We start from the raw sequence: 26,402 nt of genomic DNA, 5'->3' as shown, positions 1-26,402 counted from the left end.
GGCCTTCCTGGGTGAAGAATAGGCAGTGTATATTATTGTTTTGAAGCTAAACTTCTATTTCCTATATATATACCTGCAAACTAGTAGTATTCATTAACATAAGGCAATTAGCCATTCAGACTATCAAGGCATACCATTATGGCATAGTGAATTTAAACTGAAGACAATGTAAGTAATATTATTTCCTGCAATTTCTTACATCTTTGATCTTAAGGTTAACTGAACCATCCATATGCATAATATAATATAATTTAAGACATGAACGGGAATTAGCATCCACAAGCTAATCTGGTTACACTGGTAATTTCTAACAAGATATAGGTAAACACAGAGAAATAAAATTAGTATCTATTCTTAATCCTCTAACAATAAAGCCCATATTTTAAGAACTCTAGTCTATTTAACATGGCTTTCCTAACTATCTATGAGGAATGGCCCTGTTTACCATTTCAATACTTTTAAAATATGTCCTTACAGGTTGTTTTCAGGTCACACAGCCTGGTGGTTGTTTAACCCCCGCTGGCTCAGCACCACACATCTGCTGAACTTTAAGCACATGTGTAATCTTACTGATAGTCAATTGGAGTATGCACAAGCTTAAAGTTAAGCATGGTCTTCGTTAATAGACGCTTAAATTGGTTGCTCCCTTCTATACTTCAGCAAGGCTAAAGAAAGTTTGGAGGGATAAAGTTGTCTGAGGCAGCCTTAGTTTTTGCTGTGTACTCTGAAAGTCTGATCCACTATTGCTCTGCACTTTGCATAGACATGCACACAAGTGCAAAAGTGGGAGAAAAATGCTACTAGTCTGATTTGGTAGAGTTTTACACTCATTTTGGACAGGACAAGAAGCAAGGCATTGCAAAATCAGACTGCATGGTTCCACTATTGCCAGCCTCAAAGGTTCAAAAATCATGGGCCAGAACCCCCCAAATCATGAGATTAGCACAAAAATCATGAGATAAATAGAGTTTTGGTCTCTCTTTCAATTTTTTTTTTAAACTCTCCCAGTGCCAGGGTTGCAGTTTTGCTTGGATGTATTCCTGGAGGTTTCATCACATGACAATCTTTTATTGAAGATTAATCTTTAATTTCTGGATACTCCAGGACAATTCTGGAGGGTTGGCAACCCTACCCAATGCACATGTGGGACCATTACTGTTGCCCACTCCCAAACATATTGGAAAGGTGATTTTTGGTCCCTGCTGCAGGACCTCTCACCCTCACATCTGCCTGTCCCCCTGCCTGGCAATTGATTAATTCTGTCATACCCCAGCCCTGCTCCTGCTGCAGCTCCCAGGGGTTCTTCCTTCCCCTTTCCCAGGCTTAGGGCATATGTCCTCCGTAGTCCCCTTCTCAGGTCTGATGTTTCAAGGAGGGAGAGGGGAGTGGGGAGGAGCAGAAAGGAGCTGTCTGGTTCACAGGAGAGGAGGGTGAATGAGGAAGTGGAGCTGCTGTGCTCTTTCTGCTCCCTTTTCCCCCCTCCCATCCTCTGAGAATGGTGTTGGGTCCTGATGGGAGGGGAAGAGAGCACAACCTGCTTCTGCAGCAGCCCTGATTGGCTGCTCTTCCCAGGAGGTGAGTGGGGAAAGCAGCCACTCAGAGAGGGCCCCCCCACCCACAAGCAGGGCTGAAATTTGCAAGGGGGCTGGAGGTTCTCACATCATTGTCCACCCCTGGCTGAAACTCTATGATGTGCAAAAGAATCACAAGAGCTGGCAACATACTGGGCTTCCTATGGCCTCCCAGGGAACAGCTGGGGGCTGACCACCAATAATAAAACCTAATGGTCCTGTATCTAGGGGATCACAGAGCAGTCATTCAGTATAGTGACCAGGACCTGTATGTCCCTGGCCTAACTATGCCTTTTCAAGCTCCACATCCTGCCCCCCTGACTCCTGCCCATCCTGTGGAACAGGGTGGGAGTCTGCTCAGAGTCTATGGCTCCAACTATGTAACTTCTGTAGAGTTACTTTTGATTTACATTGGTGTAAAATTGAGATCAGGAGCAAGTTCTTGATTTGTAGTATTGTTTGTAAAATGGGCCAGATCATTAGCTTGTATATAAATTACTCTTGTAGGAATTCTGCGCCACTGTGCAATGCAGAATTTTGCAGAAATTAACGTGCGTGCAGAATTTCCTTTCCCCACAGAAATGGGCTGCAGTGCTGCCGGCTGCCATTAGGGGCCACTGGACCCGGCAGATCCCAGCTCGCACATGGAAGACAATGCTGGGAGGTAGGAGAGGGAGCTAGAGGGTTCCTGGCAGCTACAGTTCCCAGCATGCCCTGAGGGAAGGAGACGGCAGTGTGCAGGAAACTCCATGCAATCCTGGGATCGAGCATCAGGCTGTTTCTCCCTCTGGATCCCTGGGCTCTGTGTGTGTGTGTGTGTGAGTGTGGGCTAAGGGGGCTCTGACTGGGCTCTGGGTGGGTGGCAGTGTGGGTATCTGGGTAAGGGGGGTCTCCATAGCTGGTCTCAGGGGGGAGAGGGTGCAAGTATGTGGGCTAGGGGGGCCCCACGGCTGGGCTCGGGGGGGAGGAGGTTCTGGTGTAGTGGCTGGGCTCTGTTGGGGGAGAGGTTGTGGGGGTATGGTCCCCTGGCTTGGCTTGTGGGAGGGAAGAAGGGGGCAGAGAAATAGGAACAGGGTTGTCATAGGGGTTTCTTTAACTCTACTTCTGGGGAGATTTTTGTGTGTGTCTGTATTGTTACAGACATACTTGCTGACAGGTATTTTGAAATAAATCACCAAAATAATTGAAACTGGCCTGATTATGTAGTGTTATTTTTGACAAATAAAATTTGCAGAATTTTGCAGAATTTTAAAATATTGTGCGCAGAATTTTAATTTTTTTGGCACAGAATGCCCCCCGGAGTAATAAATATATGATTCAATGGAACTATGCTGAAAGATCTGGACCAGATTCAACCTATTCTGTTGATTGCTTATTCTGTATCCATTAACAGTACTATACAGGATTGCAGAAAGGTATTTGCATGATAAATGTTATTCAGTCTCCTGGGTATGCTGTATAGTTTGTATAACAGCATTAAGCAATCTACTACAATGTTGCCTGGCCATATTTCCGTATTACTATTTAATGATTTGATGGCATCCATTATTCTTTCCTCTTTTTAAAGCCTGTATTATATTTTCTTTTAGCTCCTCTGTTCGTTTTTGCAGGAGAGGATCCATTCAAAATACAGAGCTATACTTTTTATTTAGGATCATGGTTATTTTATAAGTGCAATCTACAATTTTTCATAGTAGTCTCCAAATTATCTCATTATTTCTTCTGTTCCTGTAGGACCGTGTAGCTGTCAAGGTGTATTTCATTTTCATTGAGTTCTTCTAGCTCTCTCCCTGCTTCTCTTGGCCCTTATAAAATGTTTGTCTGTTGCAGTATCATGGCTGGTCCTCTTTTTGTTGTTGAAAAGATTGGTAAGCTTTTGCTTGACGTGTTGTACCTAACTCCCAGAACTCACTCAGACTTGTTTTTTGTTTAAATGTGAATTTAGGGTCTGATCCAAAGCTTTTCCCATTGGATCAAGCCCTTGGTTTTTATCAGGGGTTGGATTGACTGAGACACTCAATATCCACTCCATAGGTATTGCACAATTTCCTTATTCTGCCCCACTGACGTACCTCATATCTGATAGAGCAGAGTAAGAAATTTAGGATGAGATCCTTATCCCCCCTCCAGTTGGTTTACATAATGTAGAGGGGCAGTAGCATTGAAAAGGGGCCCTAAAAGCCCTGTGTCTGACTAGGGGAGGATTCCTTCCATGTGGGTGCTGTGAAAAACTGGCATAAGGCTGCCTCCCAATGACCCCCTCAGAAGTTCAAGTATAAGGTGTTCCAGGGTGGGGCCAGAGATAGAAGGGGTATGTCAGAGGCAGGGTCACAGCACTCAGCCCTGTGGAGATTTCGGGCAATGCTGAAGCATGTAGGGCAGCCTGGGGAGGCTGCTGTAGTTTAAATACCACTAAGTTAAGGGGAGGCCTCTCCAGCCCCTGGAACAGCCCACACTCAGGAGGGTACAAAGATGACTTAAATTCCCTTAGTTTCACTGACCCTGGGCTCCAGAGGAACAACACCTCACCCTTAATTTCTGCCCCCCCCACCCCCCAACTCCTAGGCCTCTGTGCTGAAGCCTCCAGCAGGTCTGCCATTTTGATGTTGACCGCACTAGGAACTGGACTGATCCTTTCTCAAAAGTTAGCAAACAGCCATCAGAAGATAGTGACTCTTGCTCACTACCAAGGTAGACCAAATTTAGACCAGTGATCTAGAAATGAAAGGCTCTGTTTTACCGTTCCTCTGAGCATTTCATTGCACAGTCTGGCACACAGGCTATTTATTATTCTACATCTCTGTACGACTTTGTAGAACCTCCCAGACAGGTTTTCACCTGGTGAAATTGTAGTCATTGTCACACTGAGACAATGAAACAAATAATGATTTCGAATGTTTTGAATTACCCAGAAAGCTTGAGCATGGATGCCAGCTCTTGGTTAGTCTCTCAGGTGCCACAAGTACTCCTTTTCTTTTTGCGAATACAGACTAACACGGCTGCTACTCTGAAAACAGCTCTTAGAGAATGTCCGCTTTTGAAGATCTACAGCATAACTTTCTGGGGAAAGATCTGAATGCTTAATTGACAACTTATGTTTTCTAAATGTCCTTGAGTCCTTCAGAAGCCATTGAGGGGGTTGGGGCGGGGGGAGAATCAGTTCTCTAGCGTGATTTGTGTGGAGGTGAAAAAAGAGGGTGTAATCTCTTTTCTTTAGAAGTTCTGTAAATTTCTCCAGCTGGTAGATGCCACACTTTAGCATTTTAAAGTTGCTATGATATGTGGGCTCTCTGTAACGCTAAGTTTCTCTCTTACTAGTTTGACTCTGACTATAACAGAGTTCAAAAAAGAACTAGATAAGTTCATGGAGGATTGATCCATCAATGGCTATTAGGCAGGATGGGCAGGGATGGTGTCCCTAGCCTCTGTTTGCCAGAAGCTGGGAATGGGCGACAAGGAATGGAATTACTTGATAATTATCTTATCACTTGATAATTGCCTGTTCTGTTCCTTCCCTCTGGAGCACCTGGCACTGGCCACTGTCAGAAGACAGGATACTGGGCTAGATGGACCTTTGCTGTGACCCAGTATGGCAGTTCTTATGTTCTTAGTTGCCTCCCTGTGACGGGATTTAAAGACCCCTCAGTAAGACTAAAGGAGTAATGGAGCAGTTCTGGGCCCAGAAGGCCCTGACCTTCAGCAACTGCACAGCATGCTCCAAATGGAGGATCTGCTTCAAAGGAGACTCTGACAGTCAAGCTGGGGAGAGTGAAGGAGAGACTGGCTGCAGGCAGGCAGCCAGGCTGTAGCTTCTGGGACAGAGGGATCTATGGGGAAGAGTCTGGACTATGGGTAAGACCAAACAAAGAGGCCAAGGGCCTGACGCCCTTTTTTCTCGCCTCTCTCCCCTGACAAGGGGAAACAAGTGGGCACTGAAAAGTGGACTGGGAAGACCCAACAAACTGAGCTAGTGAGATTGTGGAAGCAACCCTCTGCTAAGAGGGAAGCTGAGTGCCATGACCACATCCTAAACTGGAAAGAGAACAGGAGGAGGTAGGAAGAGCCCCAGGGAAGGCTCCTCTGTTGTACCAGCTAGAGGGGACCATGGCTATGTTGGCGGGAGAGCTTCTCCCGCTGATATAGGTACAGCCCCTTGTGGAAGCGGAGTTACTAAACCAATGGGAGAGCTCTCTCCCAATGGCTTAGAGCATCTTCACTCAACACACTGCAGCGGCATGCTGCCCCGATGTAAATTTGTAGTGTAGACCTGCCCTGAGGCTCTCCTCATCCCTTCTTCCTGGTATTCTGGGCTGGACCCAGTAGAAAGGGAGGCCCCAGGTTCTCCTACCCTTTCTCCCCTCCTCTGCCTGACCTGGGGAGCACTGGGGAAGGTGGACTGTAACTTGGCCAATTGGTAACTTGTAGGTTGCCTGGCAAGGCCATCCCAAGACTGTTGAGCCACAGTCTGCCTACTAGACATGCAAGCCCCAAGTGATCTCTGCTACCCTGAATAAATAGTATTAAGCAAGTCAATCGTATTTCGCAACCAAAGCCTTGGATTATCACTGAGTACATATATATTAGCTACGCCAAACTTCAGATCCTAAAACGGACCATTTATTGATAAAGCAGTCACCATGTTATGTTTGGATGTTAAATATCAATAAAAGTAAAGTCGCACGTGACAGCCCAAATAGATCCAGATACTCTGAAACAAAATACAAACCAAAACATCATGCAAGCAACCAAAGAAAAATACTGTCATCGTAATAATGCTTAATTATTTCTGTGTAAGTTCTTTCCTAAGGAGAAAGGGTGGTCTAATGGTTTATGCACACAACTGGGAGTCAAGTGACAAGGGACCTGACTCTGTATTGCCCTGCACCTTGTATAATTTGTAATAGGCTTGGGGAAAGCAGTATGCTAATGTTAGGTATATTTCCTATACCTCAGCTTACCTTTTGGCTGGGGTACAGACAAGAATTTAGAATTTTCAGGATGTATATAAAATACAGAGTTAAAACTCTGAAATAATGAAAGTGACAATCTCTAAAGGACAAAACGTTTACTAAATCTGTCTATCTAGATGTAGAACAGTTGACTTATAACCCATGAAACGATTGTGAACATTGACAATAACAATTTTTAAGGCTAACATTTTCAGAGATTTTTCCTCAGGTTATAGCACTTGTTACTACCACAAGGTTCAACACTGTATTACCTTTTACTGCTCCCAAGCTATAGAAGGCCTCCACTCATATGGAGTCCTGGGTAGTCCCTGTGTCTACATTATCAGATAGTTAACACTTTAGTTACTGAATTAACACTTTATGCTAGCATAGATAGATAGATAATCTCCTTCAATAAATAAATACCTGGATATTTCCATAGGTGTAAATAATCAAATAAAGTGATGCCCAATGGATAAAGAGTCTGCTTTATAGTTAAAAAAAATGGAATGGAATGGTGGCTTTTAAAAACTTGCCAGTTCCTTTAGATAATTAAATATGCACTTGCCATCAGATCGCTTCCATATTTGCAATATCCCTGTCTTTCCTATAATAAGTATAATCTAAAATTGCTGATGATGACATTATCTTCTTATCTTATCTTAGAAAAAACTGACCAATGCCGTATAAATCACTTTTTTAATCTAAAAAATCTTCATATCTTTCTTTCCTCTGTGACAAAGTATCCCTTCATTTTAATTACAGGATATTTCTAGGTAGTGGTGAAGTATCTAATTAAAATATTTAAACAATTCTCTTAAAAAAAGAAATCTATAGTATATAGCATTATTAAACATGTTTTACATGACATTTGCAAAGGGGAAGTTTGTGTCTAAAAAGCTCATGGCCCAGACTTTGATATCATGTGTTCACAATACAATAACTGCTTATTTGAACTCAGAAGCAGTATTTTATTTTTTCTTGGTTTTCATTCCATTCATGAAGCTTATACTAGTATAGTAGCTTGTTTTAAGTCTACAGGATTCCATAATTCTTACTGCTGGTGGGGTTTAATAAAAGTTTCTATTAATTTTTCTATCAAAAATTGAAAAAAATCTGACAACTGGATACAATTTTATAGCATTCCAAAAGCAAATGAAACAAATGTAATTTATTCAAAATATTTCACATGCGCAACAACAAAAATATATTATCTGGTAGACAGACAGTTCTGTCTTCTAAAAAGTTGCAAGAACTGGGTTTAGAGCTACAAAACCAAGATGTTAGCTATTCACTAACTCTTGATCTGTGGCTGTAGAAAATATCGTGACACCACTGATGTCGGGGGTGTTTTGCCAGTGATTGCAATGGAACCACGATTTCACGTATTCTCCTTTGTGTGATGATACTTTCAGGAAAGTCAGTCTGGTTCTGTATTTGAATGGAAGGCTTTGAAGGAAGCGCTGATACATTTAAAAGATAATCAAGGTTCAAATTCCTTTACTATTGGACACATTGAAATCTGTCATCTGTTAGCAGGAATTGGTGTAATCATAGTGAGACCTTAACTTGAGTGGGGCTACAATGATTTACAGCAGTTGGGGAACTGGTGCCTTGGCTGTAGAGAACTAAACTTTCCAGAGGTTCATGCTGGCTTGAATGAACAGAAGCAAAAATGTGGTGTGTTCATTTAACATTGTCACCAAGTGATTTGAGCTTATGAATTCCAATTTTGCAGAGCAACTAATACAGCTCCTCCAAACACAATAGCCCTTCTCTGTTAATAACCTACACTTCATTTCCTAGAGACCTTTTTGCTCCCTCTTGAATCCTGTTCACCTTGTCCAGCATTCTGGAATCTTCCTCACCTCCTGAGAAATAATTCACTTTACTTCCGGCTGGTCCAAATTGAGTTATACACAGCATGATTTCACTACCTGGTTAAACATATTCAAACCTAATTGTCAAAGTGAAAGGGGATGTGGTCGGATAAGATATACTAGGAGTATATGCAGGAAGAGCTATGTTGTGATTATAATTACATTATCTGTGCCGCTGCAGGTTTTGGAATGACCACTCCCGCAACAGTGGCTGGAAAAGTGTTCCTCATAATTTATGGTCTATTCGGGTGTGCTGGGACTATCCTTTTCTTCAACCTGTTCCTGGAGCGTATTATCTCTCTCCTGGCTTTTATCATGAAGGCGTGCCATGAGCGGCAACTGCGAAGAAGTGGTCTTCTGCCCGCTAACTTTCGAAGGGGATCAGCTATCTCTGAAGTGGACAGCCTTGCTGGATGGAAACCATCAGTTTATCATGTGATGCTGATTCTGGGAATTTTTGCCATTACACTGGCTTGCTGTGCGTCAGCAATGTACACAGCAGTGGAAGAATGGAACTACATTGATTCCTTATATTATTGTTTTGTCACCTTCAGCACCATTGGCTTTGGAGATTTGGTAAGCAGTCAAAATGCAGTGTACCAAAATCAGGGATTATACAGATTTGGAAACTTCATGTTTATATTAATGGGTGTATCTTGCATATACTCCCTTTTTAATGTCATATCAATTGTAATCAAGCAAGTTTTAAACTGGCTGTTGAAGAAGTTTGGATGCAGGTGTTGTTCAAAGTGCCATAAATCAAGTGCTCGCCTTGGTCGTTGCAATGCCATCACCCCAGGAAGCCGCTTTCATAGGCATGACATCTCTGTGGAAACTGATGGACAATATGACAGTGACACGGAGGGGAGGAGGCTTTCTGGTGAAATGATTTCAATGAAGGAGCTCACAGAATCAAACAAAGTCTCCCTGGCCATTTTGCAAAAGCAGCTGTCCGAGATGGCCAATGGGTACCCTAGAAACGTCAGTATGAACAGCAGACAAAATGGCTTCTCTGCAGGCATCGGTGCACTAGCTATCATGAACAATAGGTTGGTAGAAACAAGTGATTCTAGGTAGAGTTTTTGAAAGTCTCTTCTATAAGATAATGACATTTTCCTATTCTTTATTTAATAAAAGATTAAGTTATTAATCTGATGTTATTATGGGCTTATGGAAACTCCAAAGTGAAGAGATAAACAGGGAAAGAGGGGGTGTCACGGGGCAGAGGAGATACGTGGGACAGTCATGTGTCTTCCCCTTTAGACTGTGCCCCCCAGTATGGGGATGCACGAATCTATGATTTAGAAGAATGGTATATGTGGCTATGTGTGAAGACAGTACCCTAATCAAGATGCTTTTCTTCATTGTAGTGAATGGCCTGAACCAAAATCCTGAATCTAAATGCCACTGAACGCTGGAGTAGTTCAGATCTGGATTCAAAGTTCACAGCTAGACACTGCCTCTGTGATGAGGTAAACCAAAACTCCAGAGTTGAATATCCCCAACACCCAAACTTTGGTGAAGTTTGGATCTGGACCTGAACTTTGCACCTTATGCTCCTCACTGATCCATTAGAAGCCAGTTTTGTGCATAACACACTTAGCACAACAAATATACTAACTTTAGGCATCTATCATGCTCCCATTGAAGTAAATGGGGCTGGGGGGGAGGGGAAATTCCATTGATTTCAATGGTGCAGGGAAAGCCCAGTGAATTCCCATGGCCATGAATTATTTTCCCCACACACACCAAATTTTCATGTAAGATGGTCTGTAACATTAGCTACTATCTGACTTCAAGAAGTTACATGGTTATCAGTTAAAATTACTCTGGCTATACATGTGAAACTATTTCTAGCTACTGAGTGGCTGAAGTCAGCCAAAGGGCAACTGCATCACTGTTGACCTCATTTGGTGTAAGAGGAACCAATATTCACCTCTGATGTCAAGTATTTCCCTCTCTATCTCCCAGGAAATACATAATCACCACGTGGTTTATTTAATTGTTGATAGTATAATTTTCTGCTTTCACATGGAAATAAATTGTCAACTTAGGCTTTTTCCATATCTATATAAATCCATGGTACACCTACATCTTGAATACTGCGTGCAGATCTGGTTGCCCCATCTCAAAAAAGATACATTGGAATTGGGAAAGGAACAGAAAAGGGCAATAAAAATCATTAGGTGTATGGGACAGCTTCCATATGAGGAGAGATTAATAAGTCTGGGACTTTTCAGCTTGGAAAAGAGATGACTAAGGGGGGGATATGATAAAGATCTATAAAATCATGACTGGTGTGGAGAAAGTAAATAAAGAAGTGTTATTTACTCCTTTTTATAACACAAGAACCAGGGGTCACCAACTGAAATTAACAGACAGCAGGTTTGAAACCAACAAAAGGAAGTATTTCTTCACACAACGCAATGTCAACGTGTGGAACTCTTTGCCAGAGGATGTTGTAAAGGCCAAGAATATAACAGCGTTCAAAAAAAGAACTAGATAAATGCATGGAGGATAGGTCCATCAATGGCTATTAGCCAGGATGGGCAGGGATGATGTCCCTAGCCTCTGTTTGTACCATGAGCAGTTTCCTCTTTCCTACCACTGTACCCAAAAGAGTGCTGAATCTTATGATCTGCTGCACACTATGTTTACAAGGATAAGAAAATAAAAACGCAAGTAAATCTCAGCATTAACATCACTACTGCATGTAGTTTGGCTTACTCCAAACGAGTTTCTACATAGCTAAACTATATGTAAAGGAACATTACAAACCATCCGTTACATAACCAAATTATAGGTAAAAGGAAACTCAGCATAGCCAAATTCCATATACATCTAGTGATGGGGGAAATGAGGAAAAGCTATGGGTCTGATGCTTAGTCAAGTTAGCCAAACCTTTGGAGGACCCCAACAGCCCACACGTCCTTACACAATCATCTATCAACCTTGTCTAGTGTTATCTCCTTAGGAGAAAAGTCTGGTTGTTTGTTACCCCCACTTCCCCAGGCTTCTTTGGTGAATGGACTGCCCTCCCAGATGGTGTCTTCAGAAGCTAGAGGACAGGGCCACTACCCCTTAAACTCCTGTTTTCACAGGAGGGAGTGCAATAAATGATTCTCCTTCCCACTTTACATGGACTAGCACACAGAACCAAATATTTTTTGACTTAGTCAGAGACAGCACACAAAATACAACCATTCTCATTCCCAAAAATTGATGGTCACTGTGTGAAGGGTTGATGCTAGTGTGTCATGTAAGAAGCAGCACAACACTCCAGGGATGTTCCTCTGGCAGCTGAGTGATGTGAGTGGAGGTGGAGTGTTGCATTTCTGCTGCCTGAATCGCTTACACACAAGAAAGAACTTGCAGAATGGATAAGGGTGGTATGGCACCCTTATTTCTGTGCTGCTGCTGGCGGCCGTGCTGCCTTCAGAGCTTGGTGGCTGGAGAGCAGTGCCTGCTGGCCAGGAGCAGGTGCCAGGGCTATGAACTGCCAAGCCTAGAGCCCCAGCACAAATTAAGTGTCTAGAACACTCTGACATTAGCATCAACAATGGAATCCTACAGGCAATTATATACAAAAAACCCACAGATCCCCACACCTACCTTCATAGATCTAGCAACCACCCCAAGCACACCAAGAAATTTGCTGCCTACAGCCAGGCACTCAGGGAGAAATATACTCCAGGGAGAAATATACTCCAGGGAGAAAGTCTGGATATAAACCTTAACACACCTAAAACCACCTTCACCAAAGAAGGACACTCCACCAGAGAAGTAGGTCACATCATGAAATGTGCCACCCAAATACCCTGAGAGAACCTGCTTCAATATAGAAATAACCACACACCACTCTCTGACCACACACCAGTAGGTGCCACCTACCACCCCAACACTGGAACCTATACAGTGCATCAGTAAACAGTTATAACCCATACTCAGTGGGGACCACATCCTGAAACAAATCTTTCCTGAACCCCCTTTTCTGACCTTTAAACAACAACGCAACCTCTTCAAGCTCACCATGTAAGAAGTTCCCCCCAGACCAGGACACATCAACTCAAAGTGGCCCCAGACCCTGCCAGAACAACAGATGCAAAACCTGTAGACATATCTCCATTACTACAATGATCAACACCCCCAACAACACACCTTTCAAGATCCATAGGTTCTACACATGCCTATCACAACATGTACCATACTTCAACCAGCATACTAAATGCCACCATAGCAACTATATGGGTAAAACCAGACAATCACTACGCTTTTGAATGTACTCACACAGGAAAATGACAATAGACAAAAACACAATATCACTTGTGAGTGAACACTTTTCACAAAGTGATCACTCATTATCTGACATCATTCTCAAAGGAAACCTGCACAACACCTTCAAAAGATGAGCCCAGGCGCTTACATTCATAACTTTGTTAGATGCTAAAAATCATGGACTGAGTAGAGACACTAGATTTATGGCTTATTACAACAGTTTGTAACCCACTAACCCCCCTCAGCTTTTTTATCCCCCTTTCCAGTGGTGAGCTGGAGCCGGTTTGCGTGAACTGGTTGTTAAATTTTGAAGCCGGTTTAGAACCGGTTGTTAAAGGGGTGGGCAAACTCCGTCCTGTCCGTCCTGCCTGAGATCTCGTCTGGGGAAGCTCCCCTGAGAATTTTTACTCACCCAGCGGCACTCCGGGCCTTCGGCGGCACTTCGGCGGCAGGTTCTTCAGTGCCACCAAAGACCTGGAGCGACTGAAGGAACCGGTTCTTCAGCTTCTGCCAGCTCATCACTTGCCCCTTTCTTTCCCCACATGACTGAAGTGGGGTTAACAGGCCACTTCATCTTGAATGGTCCCTTGAAATATGTATTAACTACTTATGCTAAAACAGTCTGTTCCACTTTGTATTTAGCTGTGACACTCTTGAGTACATTTCTCACTCCTGAAGAAGAGCTGTGTGTGGCTGGAAAGTTGGTCCAATAAAAGATATTCTTACCCACCTTGTCTTTCTATAACAAAGTTACAATTTTTAAAAAATAATTTATTTCTGGGTTGATGGAAAGTTGGTCTCTAGAATGTACAATGAGATGTAAATGCTTTAAACAACACCGAATATTTTTGATGCAAACTCAGGATTTTTTCCACTGTAAAATCTTTGAATGAAGAGGATTGAAAGCCATATACTAAGATACTGAAATGGGGATCACATTTCTATGTTACATACAGTTTGCAAGCAAAATCAGTGGATATTTTGAGTTACCCACCTCTATGGACTCAGGAATACTTTTACTGATATAGGAAGTAGTAACAGATAATCAACAACTGCATTATTCAGTTAACATTGTATGTATTTTATTGACATGATGTACTACCAATAATGATTTCTATACATCTGAAAGGGTATCAAACTCCCAGAAGAAAATTTGGATGGCTGTGATAAAGATATTTCAAAGACTTTTTTAAAAAATAGCAAAAAATGTTGCCTGGAATATGTGTGAAGTCCACCTCCGCCCTCAGTCACAACAGGAAAAACCGTAGATGAACTAGTATAATCCCTCAGTGATTGTGAACAAGATTTTTAAGATGTATATTATATAATTGCTATAAGGATAACCCTGAGTAAGTGTAGAAAGCACACAACAAAAAGAAATTAATAACCCCAGTGAGCATTAGTAAAAACTAACTACTGTCATTGTTAGTTGCAAGAGATCAATACTGTGTATGAAATGAGTTCCTAAGAAACAGCTGCCATAGGAAATTATTCTCATTAGAGGCTTTAGTAGACTATCAATTAGATCTGGTATTTTTGAGCTGGGAAATAGGTCAGGCATTTCAGAAATGGTGGATAATCTCTGTCATGATGTAATTTTATGGGATCATCCAATGAGCCACTTGAAATGGTGTTTTTACTTCTAAATACAGTACAACTGTAATTGAAATGAACAACATGAAACTGGTGTTCAGGAAACTCCCTGGGACTAATGCATCAATGAATTCCGAAAAGGGTACATTTGGTAGGGATGAGTCAGGAGTGGACAGTCTCTTTTTGAACCATGGTAGGAATAAAAACTTAGATGTGCCACATCTTTGACTCCAAGGAAGATTTTAATGGGCTAAAATAAAGGACCTTATGGTACCTGAAAGAACATGTCATTAAGGCAGCTGCAGGCCAAATCCGCTGCCGGTGAAAATTAGCACCACTGCATTCACTTTAATGGAGCAGGGCCAATTTGCAACCAAGTATTTAGCCCAGTATGAGAAGTCAATGGGAGTAGCAGGTGCACAGCACCTTTGCAAATCAGCCCAGTTCTTTAGGGACCCAAGTTTAAAATGCTGGCCTTAATATATTGTGTTGCATAATTAATTTGCTGCATGTGAATGATTTTGACTTGCAAGATGCATATTTATGTCACTGGATGTACTTTTATATTTTAATTAATTAACTTTTTGAAAAATAAAAATACAGGATGGAGAAGCCTGAAAAGTTTCTTTTCAACTTCCATTTACCTCACCCCTTTCACAATCACTGTTAATTAGTGATGGATCCAGATCCTTTTATCTTAATTCCTCAAAAATATTGGTGAATCAGACAAAATGGAACGTCGGTTCAAATCATCCCTACTTTTTGTTTGCATGTTACAGAGATGGGACTAAGTCAGCACTTTTAGCCAATCCCCCTGCCCCACTTCAGAGATCTGGATAAAATTAATTGGTCCTTTAGTTCAAACCGTAGAGGTCTGGGCTAAAGATCGTGCAGTTAAACACCGTTGATGACTTATGTGGGGAGTTGCTACAGATGTACATGGTAGACCATGTTAGAGAGGAAGGATGGTCTTGTGGTGGATGAACTAGATGGAGACTCAGACTGTGGTTCAATTCCCAGCTCTGCCCAAGGCTTCCAGTGTGACCTTGGAAAAATCACTTAGAACAATATCCACACAAGACTTAGGTCCTGGATGCACAAAAGGAGTTGGTGCCTAAAGTCCCAGTTTCAGGACCACTGCAATACTCAGAACTTCTTAATAATCCTGCAGGCACCTAAACTCACTCGAGGCCATATCTACACTACAAATTTTGGTCGATGCAAGTTACATCAGCATGAAGTTGCTGCAGTTAGCATGTTGCTGGTGTATGTGCATGTTTGGCCGCCTGGGCCAGCCCAGCGCAAAATCACCAGGAGTGCTTGTGTCAAGGTGCAGTGCAGTACACCGTGGCTAGGTATTCCAGTGTTCACGCCTCACCATCCAGTGCACTGTCTTTGGGGAAATGTTTGCAATATGTTGTAGGACAGAAACCAGTCATGCTGGAGTGACGGAGCAAGGGGTCAAGTTCCCATCGTACAACTTTCTTCATGTCATAATGCCATCTGTAGCCCATTATCATCTCCTTTAAAAAAAAAATCCCACAAACTCACGTGCCACTTTTCACTGTCCACCATCTTTGACAGAAGCACGGAGCCATTATAGCTCTATGGTAGCATCATCAGTGTTACAGACTCAGGATGAACAATCCTCCAATATTTGCAGAGCTGCAACAAGAACCATAACAACAGAAGGCATAACAATTGTGTGGAGGGCAGCTTGCTGCAGGACATAAAGAAAGCCAATTCAAGGTCACTGGCGGCAGCTGCAAACAGTGGAACACCACTTCTGAGCCTGAGAAACAAGTATTGACTGGTGGGATCACATCATAATGCAGATTTGGGACGACAAGCAGCAGGGCCGGCTCTCGGTTTTTTGCCGCCCCAAGCAAAAAATTTGCTGCCCAAGCTCAGGGGCTCGCAGGCGGCACTGGAAGTGGAGGGAGTGATGCCACCTTCTCCCAGGGCCTGCAGGGGCTTTCCCCCCTACCCCTCCCGGCTGCGCAGAGAAGCCCCGATATAAGGGGTGGCACAAGGCAGCAAAGCAGCCAGGGCACAGATGGGGCGGCTCAGCCACGGCTCCCCGGCAGGACTCGCCCTCCAAGGGTTGGGGCTTCCCCTTCCCAATACGGCTGGGGGCACAGCGCCCTTGCCCTTTCTAAGTGGCGCAGCTCTGAGAGCGCAACTGCCCCGAAAAAAAAGGATGGCTGGAATGCCGCCCCTGGAAATGGGCCGCCCCCAAGCACGTGCTTGCTTTGCTGGTGCCCAGAGCCGGTCCCGACAAGCAGGGGCTGCTGAACTTTCGGATGCGAAAGACCACATTCCTGGATCTGTGTACCGAGCTCGCCCCAGCCCTCCTGTGCAGGGACACCAGAACGAGAGCATCACTGACAGCAGAGAAGCAAGTGGTCATCGCACTGTGGAAACTTGTAATGCCAGCTTGCTACCGGTCAGTGAGAAGTCATTTTGGAGTTGGAAAATCTGCTGTAGGGGCCATTGTTATGCAAGCGTGCTCAATCCAGCTATGCAGGACTATGACTTTCAGCAATGTGCAGGACATAATGGATGGATCTGCAACACTGGGGTTCCCAAACTGCAGGGGAGTGATCGATGGCATGCACACCCCTATTTTGGCAGCAGCTCATTTTGCCACAGAGTACATCAACAGAAAGGGCTGCTTGTCTACGGTTATGCAGGCATTGGTGGATCATCAGAGTTGCTGCACTGATGTCAGTGTGGGCTGGCTGGGGAGGGAGCATGATGCTTGCACCTTTAAGAACACAGGACTGTTCAGAAAGTTGCAAGCATGGACATTTTTCTCTGAGTGGTGGATTACCATTAGAAATATTGAAATGCCAGTTGTGAGCTTGGGTGACCTAGCCTACCCCTTACTCACAAATCAGCACAATGGCCATCTTGACAGCACCAAACAAATATTCAACTACCATATCAGCAAGTGCAGAATGACAGCTGAATGTGCTTTTGGTAAACTGAAGGGACACTGGTGGTATTTACTATGAGCTTGAATTTCAGAGAGAAAAATATCCCAATAGTTATAGCTGTCTGCTGCGTCCTGCATAATATCTCTGAGGCAAAGGGGGAAAAAAGCTGCCACCAGGCTGGAGGGCACAGATGGAGTGGCTGTCTTCTGAGTCTGAACAGCTAGACACAAGGGCCATTAGAAGAGCTCAGTGTGGAGCTATGAGGCCGTGGGAGGCCTTGAAAGAGCACTTTAACAGTCAGCCACAGTAATACATTGTCAAGTGGCAGGTCTAACTCAGCGCCAGACTAACTGTTGGCCTCTGCTGCGGCTCCTTCGCTTTCACACAGCACCGCGGCTGATCACTCTTGTATCCCCCATGCAATCTTTTTGTAGATGTCCCCACATTTCTGTGACTGGTGTGTAGCTGTGCCTGTACAGCTTGTTCTCACCCCCTGCCCCCAACAGGGCCAGCTCCAACACCTCTAGTCTACTCCAGGCACAAGTGTGTCTATAGTGTGTAGCTGGCATGGTTAGTTGGGCAGTTATATGCAACAATTGAGAGCTGGTAGGTGTGCTCGCCAAGCTGGGCAATCAGGAAAAAGTATTAAGAAACATATGCAGGTTTTTTTAAAGGTGGGGGTGGCTTCCAGTCTCCATGACCCCTGGGCAGTGGCGTTCACAATTGTGCCCAGAACATTCATTGTCAGGCATTATGGGATAGCTGCTGAAGGACTGTCAACATAGGTCATGCTGGGTCTACAATCGCACTGTCCCAACCTCTGTAGGTAGACCATGGCTGAATGCCACTTGAGAAGATGGTGTTACTGTGTTGCCATAATGGGGCACTTATACTGGCCAGAGAAGAATCTGAACATAAACGCATGCACAACTAGTTGACACAAGGGAACTTATGTTGACCTAACTTTGTAGTGTAGACCAAGTTTAGCTCTAGCAATAAAAAGTTCCCTAGGCCTTTATGTTTCTGCCTCTGAGCACACCCACTGCGACTTCCCTCTAAGGCATCCAGAGGCCTAACACTCACCTAAGCTCCAGAGCTGTTCACGAACCAGGAGAAGATAAGTGTTTGGCCACCTAACTCACTTGCAGGACCTAATCCAATAGGTTCCCTCTGAGCATGCTTACTGGACCAGGCCCCTCAGGTAAGTTCACACAAAAAAGTTGAGATGCTCCCTCATAACTTTTAGCCTAGTGGTTAGGGTACTCACCCAGGAAATGGGAGATCCCCAAGTTCAAGTCCCCCTCTCTGTCTGAAGAGGTGAAGAGATTTGAATGGGGATCTGCCATTTCTTAGGTGAGTGCCCTACCCATTGGGCTATGCGATATTCTGAAATGGGGCTCTATCTCTCCTGTTGGAGTTGTCGTACTCTGGATAAATACGTGAAGAAAATCATTTTTGAGTGAGAGAGAATGTAAGAGCACAAGCCTGGTGATTAGAGCACTTATCCAGGATGTGAAAGATATAGGATCCAATCCTCTGTTCCACTGACTATTTATCCACAGTGAAACAGTTTCAATGGGAGAGACTAAGGAAGCTCCCCCCGACCCCTCCACACAGTCCTATCAGAATATCCCATATCCCAGGGTCTAGGGCATGCATATAAAAGATGGCAAATCCCTTCTCCCCGTAAAATGAGAGGGGAGGAATTGAACCAAGAGTCTCCCACAGCCCTAATCACTGGGCTAAAAGTTCTGAGGGTGGTGGTCATCCTCCACCCTCACCCTCCTCCAGCTTTTGCTAAAATGACATGGGGCCTAACACCAGGAGACTGTTCATAGGTGAGAATCTCTAGGAGAGATAGTTGCCTAAATCAGGTTGCAGGGAAGTACCTATCTCTCTGGGAGAAGTGGGGCTTAGTACAACATTTAGGCACCACTGAGATTCTCAAAATTTTCCTGGTTTGCAAAATAGTGCAGTTTCTGCAGCAACCTTTTTAGTGAAATCTACCAAAAATTATGGAACCAAACTGCATGAAGAGATATTCAATGAGACTGCAACTCAGTTAAGATTACAGGAACCCTTTCCCTTGTTCCCAACTATTATAACTTGACTAGCTGATCTGGAATCTTCTGGCTAGTTTACAAGGAGTACATATGCCCATACATTTTTTAGCTACCTAAACTTATTAGAAGGCATCAGTGTACTGTGTTGTAAATACAGTCTGATCTCGGGCTTGCTATTAACATATGCAGGTTCTGTGAGGAAAATAAAATTCTTCTAGCTTTGTAGCATAGTTAGATCTGAAAACTGGTCCACAGATCATAAAGCCTCATTCTCTCTCTTATGTAGATTAGTCCTGCATAAGGGAGTGGAAAATGGAAAATCTCAGTTCATGTAGCACACTGCTAACGGGGAATGAGGCGAAAGAAATACAGATGAAATGCTTAGAAACTGATCAAGCTATTTCTCCTACAGATTGGAAAGGAGAAAATAGTATATTTTTACTTTTAAATATATGGGAGTTGCTTAGCTACTATGCTAATGAGAGCAATAGAGGAACATATGTTTTCCTCCATTCAGGCTTTTGAAAGCCTGTGCATAACGCAGAAGTTTATGGTCCCAGCCCTACCTCCTCCTCTCACCTCCCTCCCCCAAGACCCCATCCCCTGGCTGGGGCTGCAGCTGCTCCTTAGCTCTCCACCACCCTGTGACTGCTCGCAGGAAGACCTGGCTCTGAGGGCAGCGGAGCAGATATCGTGGGAGGGTGCCGGGGGTAAGGATCCCGGGCGGGTCAGTTCAGGCCACTGTGGGGAGGGGGCAGGCAGGGACATGGGCTGCTCTTGGCCTTCCCCCCCAGTCCCCTGCCCGGGCTTACTCCTGCACTGCCACCTTCAGAGCTGGGTGCCCAGCCAGCACCTGACACTTGCTCCACTCTGCCTTCAGAGAGGACTTCTTTCCAAAAGTGTTTATATTCTAATTTAAGGCTTTTGGCCCAATATACTTCAAGGATTAGATTAAAGGATTGTCTTCAGAACAATCATTTATATTCAGCTACATCCTTCACCAACATTAGCTAAATGCTTGAAATTTTGAGCAGTCATGTGACTCCCACGGTGCACTACAAGGTTCAATCAGAGGGGAGATTGCAGTGCATCATGGGAGTCCAACTTAATTACAGTTCCCATGAGGCACATCTCAGATAAACTAGAGTAATATTAACCTGATCTGAAACTAGGTATTTCATTGATTTTCCTGACCAAAAATCCAAAACTTTCTCCACAGAAAATTCAATTTTACAGAAATTGTTTTTTCCAAATTGAAAAAACATTTTGATGGTCTGTTCATTATAGACTGAGCGATATTGCTCATTTGAAGGCAGGATTAGTTCTGCTTTTTCTAATACTTTTATGTCTAAACTTTTAAGTTTATTTACTTCTTAAATGCCCCTCTCTCTCTCTCCTATTTCCTGTGAACAATCTGGTTTATGATTTGTCATGATCCCATATTTCCTACACAGTAGGCTTGCTGCCATTACCAAGCTGCACAGTTGGATATTTTATATTTTGTCACTCCTCACTCTGTTCCCTTATTCAAAGGGCCCTGTCTCCAGGAAGTGGGGTGCTTGCCAATCAATATGGTTGGTGCTCTTTGAAGACCACTGCACGAATATCCAGACACTGCAGCTCTACTCCAGCCTTAGTTAAACTTATTTTTTTTATTTAAAACTAAACCCATGAATAAACTCAGTTACTGTCAACCTAGAAGTGTCTTCTTACCCCCATCCTGTGCTTGAGAAAGTATTTCCAGATCTCGGTTTAGACTTCATTCTTCAAAGCAGCTAGGTCCTACATTCTACAACCTTGGTCTCAGTGCCACCTTCCTGGTAGCCTGGACTCCAACAGTATCCCTTATACTAGTCTCTGGTGTCTTTTGAGAGTCCATTCCTAGCATCTTCAGACAGGTCCCAGAAACCACCCCTCTAGCCACAGCTCTCCCTTCTACCAGTCCTTGCCCCAGGGCTGGAAATAGAACAGACATTCCATAGCAGCTCCTTGCAAGCAAATGGGCTTTTAGAGTCCTCAGATGTGAAATCATTGTCTCACGTCCAAAGGTTTCACTTCCCACCACCCCATAAATGAAACATTAACTCACTACATTACCTAACATCCTCCACATGTTCGTTTTCTGTTTTAATTTGAGCTTTCATTGAGCATTTTTAAATTTTGGAAAACTGCCAAGTGAAATAATTAATTAATGATCTGCATCTTCTAACAAAGGTGCCTTAATTATACCACAGGAGATGTTTCTGCCAAGTAGTAGAAAACAGGATGCCTCCCATAGTAAACATTTTTAAATACAAAATGATAGGACTTCAATGTTTAGCCCTTCTCAAAGCAAATCCCATTGAAATCAATAGGCCAGAGCCTGAGGTCCTTCCTAACGCCATTTCCCACTGAAATCAAGGGCAGTTTGCCCAAGCAAAAACAGATAAAACCTGTGCAATAGTTCCATTACCAAGAATGGGTCCAATTTGGCATGCACAAGGACTGAGTAAAAGAATAGGTAGGATATCAGGGGATGGCCCTTTATGCAATGTTATAGACTAGGCTGATGACTAGGATTATTCTGTGATAATTTCAAACAGCTACCTATCACTGTGGTGAAACACCAGTGGTCTGCTTTTCTGCTTGACTTCTAGGGAAACAGTTATAATTATATTGTGACAAAGTTCCGGCTCTGCGTTGGTGGGTCCGACGCTTATTGGTGGATTTGCTCTCCTCAGAGATTCACAGCAGCCCTCAGTTTGGCCATTTTTGCTAGTGGCTCAAACCTGCCATTCACTCAGCTAACCTCATCACTGGCCAGCATGGGGAAAAGGAAGGAGAACAATCCCCGCAGTCTCTGCTGGTCCACCTAGTGGGTCAGGCGACAGGCCAGGGACCTTCCCCTCTTGTGAGACCCACAGTCCAGGTCAACACCTCCTGCATCCAATAGGGAGTTGGGGGGATGAGGGGAATCCAGGCCCACCCTCTACTCCAGGTTCCAGTCTAGGGTCCTGTGGATCACAGCTGTGTACAGTGTTTTGTGTAACACCTTTATGACAGCTACTTCCCCATGGCCTCCTCCCAACACCTTCTGTATTCTCACCCCAGGACCTTCCTCCTGATGCCAGATAGCATTTGTACTCAGTCCTTCAACAGCACGCCCTCTCACTCTCAGCTCCTTGTGCGCCCCTCACTGACTGAAGTGAGGTCCATTTTAAACCAGGTGCCCTGATTAGCCTGCCTGTCTTAATTGATTCTAGCAGCTTCTTAATTGGCTCCAGGTGTCCTAATTAGCCTGTCTCCCTTAATTGGTTCCAGCAAGTTGCTGATTGTTCTGGAACCACCCCTGTTATCTTACCCAGGGAAAAGGGACCTGCTTAACCTGGGGCGAATATATCTGTCTTCTGTGACTCTCCTGTAGCCAGCTGGCCCGACCCGGTCACAATATATACAATTATACTTATAACATCAAACAGGGAAGAATTGGTAGGGGAAGTAGAAGTAAGTGGCAATCTGCATAGCAGTGACCATGAAATGGTCAAGTTCAGGATCCTGACAAAAGGAAGAAAGGAGAGCAGAAGAATACAGACCCTGGACTTCAGAAAAGCAGACTTTGACTCCCTCAGAAAACTGATGGGCAGGATACCTTGGGAGGCTAATATGAGGGGGAAAGGAGTCTAGGAGAGCTGGCTGTATTTTAAAGAAGCCTTACAGAGGGCACAGGAACAATACATCCCGATGTGCAGAAAGAATAGCAAATATGGCAGGCAACCAGATTGGCTTAACAGTGAAATCTTCGGTGAGCTTAAGCATAAAAGGGAAGCTTACAAGAAGTAGAAACTTGGACAGATGACTAGGGAGGAGTATAAAAATATTGCTTAAGCATCCAGGAAGGCCAAAGCACAATTGGAGTTGCAGCTAGCAAGGGATGTGAAGGGTAACAAGAAGGGTTTCTACCGGTATGTTAGCAACAAGAAGGTGGTCAGGGGAAGTGTGGGACCCTTACTGAATGGGAGAGGCAACCTAGTGACAGACAATGTGGAAAAAGCTGTAATACTCAATGCTTTTTTTGCCTCGGTCTTCACAGACAAGGGCAGCCCCCAGACTGCTGCACTGGGCAGCACAGTATGGGGAGGAGGTGAACAGTCCTCTGTGGTGAAAGAACAGGTTAAGGACTATTTAGAAAAGCTGGACATGCACAAGTCCATGGGGCTGGATCTAATGCATCCAAGGGTGCTGAGGGAGTTGGCTGATGTGACTACAGAGCCATTGGCCATTATCTTTGAAAACGTGTGGTGATTGGGGGAAGCCCTGGACAATTGTAAAAAGGCAAATAGAGTGCCCATCTTTACAAAAAGGAAGGAGAATCTGGGGAACTACAGAATGGTCAGCCTCACCTCTGTCCCCAGAAAAATCATGGAGCAGGCCCTCAAGGAATCCATTCTGAAGCACTTGGAAGAGAGGAAGGTGATCAGGAACAGTCAACATGGATTCACCAAGGGCAAGTTATGCCTGACCTACCTGACTGCCTTCTATGATGAGATAACTGGCCCTGTGGATATGGGGAAAGCTGTGGACATGATATACCTTGACTTTAACCAAGTTTTTGATACAGTCTCCCACAGTATCTATCCCACAGGATAGAAAGCTGGCTAGATCATCAGGCCCAACGGGTAGTGATCAATGGCTTGATGTTTAGTTGGCAGCTGGTATCAAGTGGAGTACCCCAGGGGTTGGTCCTGGGGCTGGTTTTGTTCTACATATTCATTAATGATCTGGATGATGGGATGGATTGCACCCTCAGCAAGTTCGCAGATGACACGAAGCTGAGGGGAGAGGTAGATATGCTGGAGGGTAGGGATAGGTCCAGAGTGACCAAGACAAATTGGAGGATTAGGCCAAAAGAAATCTGATGTTCAACAAGGTTCAACAAGGACAAGTGCAGAGTCCTGCACTTAGGATGGAATAATCCCATGCACTGCTACAGGCTGGGGACCAACTGGCTGAGTGGCGGTTCTGCAGAAAAGGACCTGGGACGAGATGCTGGATATGAGTCAACAGCATGCCTTGTTGCTAATAGCATATTGTGCTGCATTAGAAGACACATTGCCAACAGATGGAGGGAAGTGATTATTCCCCTCTATTCGGCACTGGTGAGGCCACATATGAAGTATTGTGTCCAGTTTTAGGCCCCCCACTACAGAAAGGATGTGGACAAATTGGAGTGAATCCAGCGGAGGGCAACAAAAATGATTAGGGGGCTGGGGCACATGACTTATGAGGAGAGATTTAGGGAACTGGGGTTATTTAGTCTGCAGAAGAGAAGAATGGGGGGGTGGGGGTTGATAGCAGCCTTCAACTACCTGAATGGGGGTTCCAAAAAGGATGGAGCTAGGCTGTTCTCAGTGGTGGCAGATGACAGAACAAGGAGCAATGGTCTCAAGCTGCGGTGGGGGAGGTCTATGTGGGATATTAGGAAACACTATTTCACTAGGAGGGTGGTGAAGCACTGGAATGGGTTACCTAAGGAGGTGGTGGAATCTCCATCCTTAGAGGTTTTTAAGGCCCAGCTTGACAAAGCCTTGGCTGGGATGATTTAGTTGGTGTTGGTCCTGCTTTGAGCAGGGGGTTGGACTAGATGATCTCCTGAGGTCTCTTCCAATCCTAATTTTCTATTATAATAGTTGATTCATTATAGAGTTAACCTTAAAAGGTACCCAGTTTGTATCATGCTGCTTCAAACAATGTATCAGGAATTGCTTACAGTTACAGGCCAAAATGTTCAAAAGTAATTCATTATTCTGGGTGCTTTCACTTTGGGTGCCCAACTGGAGACATCCGAAAGGGCCCTGATTTTATAGAAAGTGCTGAGCACTCATTTTCTGAGGCAAAAACAAAACACAAAAAAACCCTGCAAGCCTTTTTAGGGAGTCTCAAATTGGGCATCCAGAATCACTAGTCACTTCTGAAAATCTTGGCCTGACAATGTACATCAGATCAATCTCATTACCACCATTAATCGCAGAGGGCAGGGCCAGATCAGCACTGGTGTAAGTGAATGTAACTCCTCTGAAATAAATGGAGCTTACATTGGGTCTGGTTTTGGCCTGTAATATTCACTTTCATATCCCTGCAGTTATATTCCAGCATCCTCCACTCATACTAGTCCTTCTGGATAGTATCATTCCTCTGCTTTGCCTTCCCTTCCTTCCCATTCCAATCTAATAGCACCTGCATGTACTTTTGACACTGTATCCTCCTTCCAAGTCACTGAAGCACAAAGAACAGTGGCCTTAATTCTAATCCTTTGAAACAACTCAGTGATTCTCTCTCTCTACCTGCAATCTGTATAGATGAATGATGGAATAGGTGGATAAATTATTGAATAATTTCACTTATATTTAAGTGACTAGGAGAGAATAGATAATTGATTAGACTTTGTTCACTTAGTCTTTAATGATTAATTTTCTTTTTAAATGTCCCTGTAAGCAGATTGTACCTCACTACACAAAACTCGCTATTCTCATTTTCTTTATCTCTACTTCCCTTTCCTCCTCCTATTGCCACTGCTGAACATTTTATCACATCTCTCTCCTCCCTCTTGGAAATTGCATATTCCTCTTGGAAACTGTGTATTCTTTTTGGAAGGTGCCTTCTCACCTGGATTCCCAAATATACTCTCCTCTTAGCATACACCAGCTAGTTAATTTCAAGTATCCACCACCAACAGAGATAGATAACTAATTAGTATATTATATAAAGAGTGAAATCCTGTTTATCTTATGGATGTAGACAGTTCCATTTCTGTCTGAATGAGTAAGTCAAGAAAGATTTGGCATGTTATGTACTTCAAATGTGCAATATAAGTCATTAATCACTCAGAATGCTTTGTGCTTTTTTCCTTGCTGTTTCATTGATCATTTAAGGCATTTATTCTATCTAGACCTATTTTTACTACTTAAGTTTCCAGTTTCCTTCTACTGCTCCAGCCCAATTACCTGGCTCTTAAAATTGCATACAATCCTAGCCCCACTGCAGTCAATGACAAACTCCCATTGATTTTAGCAGGACCAGGATTTCACCCACTGACCTCTGTGTCATGGTAACTCAGAAATTAAACAATGCCTCAGATATTTTTGAGTAAGCCACC

At 43.8% G+C, this 26,402-nt stretch overlaps 1 protein-coding gene across 1 annotated transcript in view; it reads left to right on the top strand.

Annotated features, from left to right (window-relative positions):
• Nucleotides 1–9,494, top strand: part of KCNK12 (potassium two pore domain channel subfamily K member 12) — a 64,071-nt gene extending 54,577 nt beyond the window's left edge. The window contains exon 2 of the mRNA XM_084623783.1: nt 8,582–9,494. Within this exon, the coding sequence (XP_084479909.1) occupies nt 8,582–9,477 (896 nt within the window). The 3' untranslated portion in view covers nt 9,478–9,494. The remainder of the gene's footprint in view (nt 1–8,581) is intronic.
• The last annotated feature ends 16,908 nt before the right edge of the window (nt 9,495–26,402 follow it).

Source organism: Lepidochelys olivacea (genome assembly GCF_965140295.1).
Source record: "Lepidochelys olivacea isolate rLepOli2 genome assembly, chromosome: 3".
NCBI classification, from domain to species: Eukaryota; Metazoa; Chordata; order Testudines; family Cheloniidae; genus Lepidochelys; species Lepidochelys olivacea.
The sequence above is the reverse complement of the archived record's forward strand: the minus strand, read 5'-3'. Positions and strand labels throughout refer to the sequence as shown.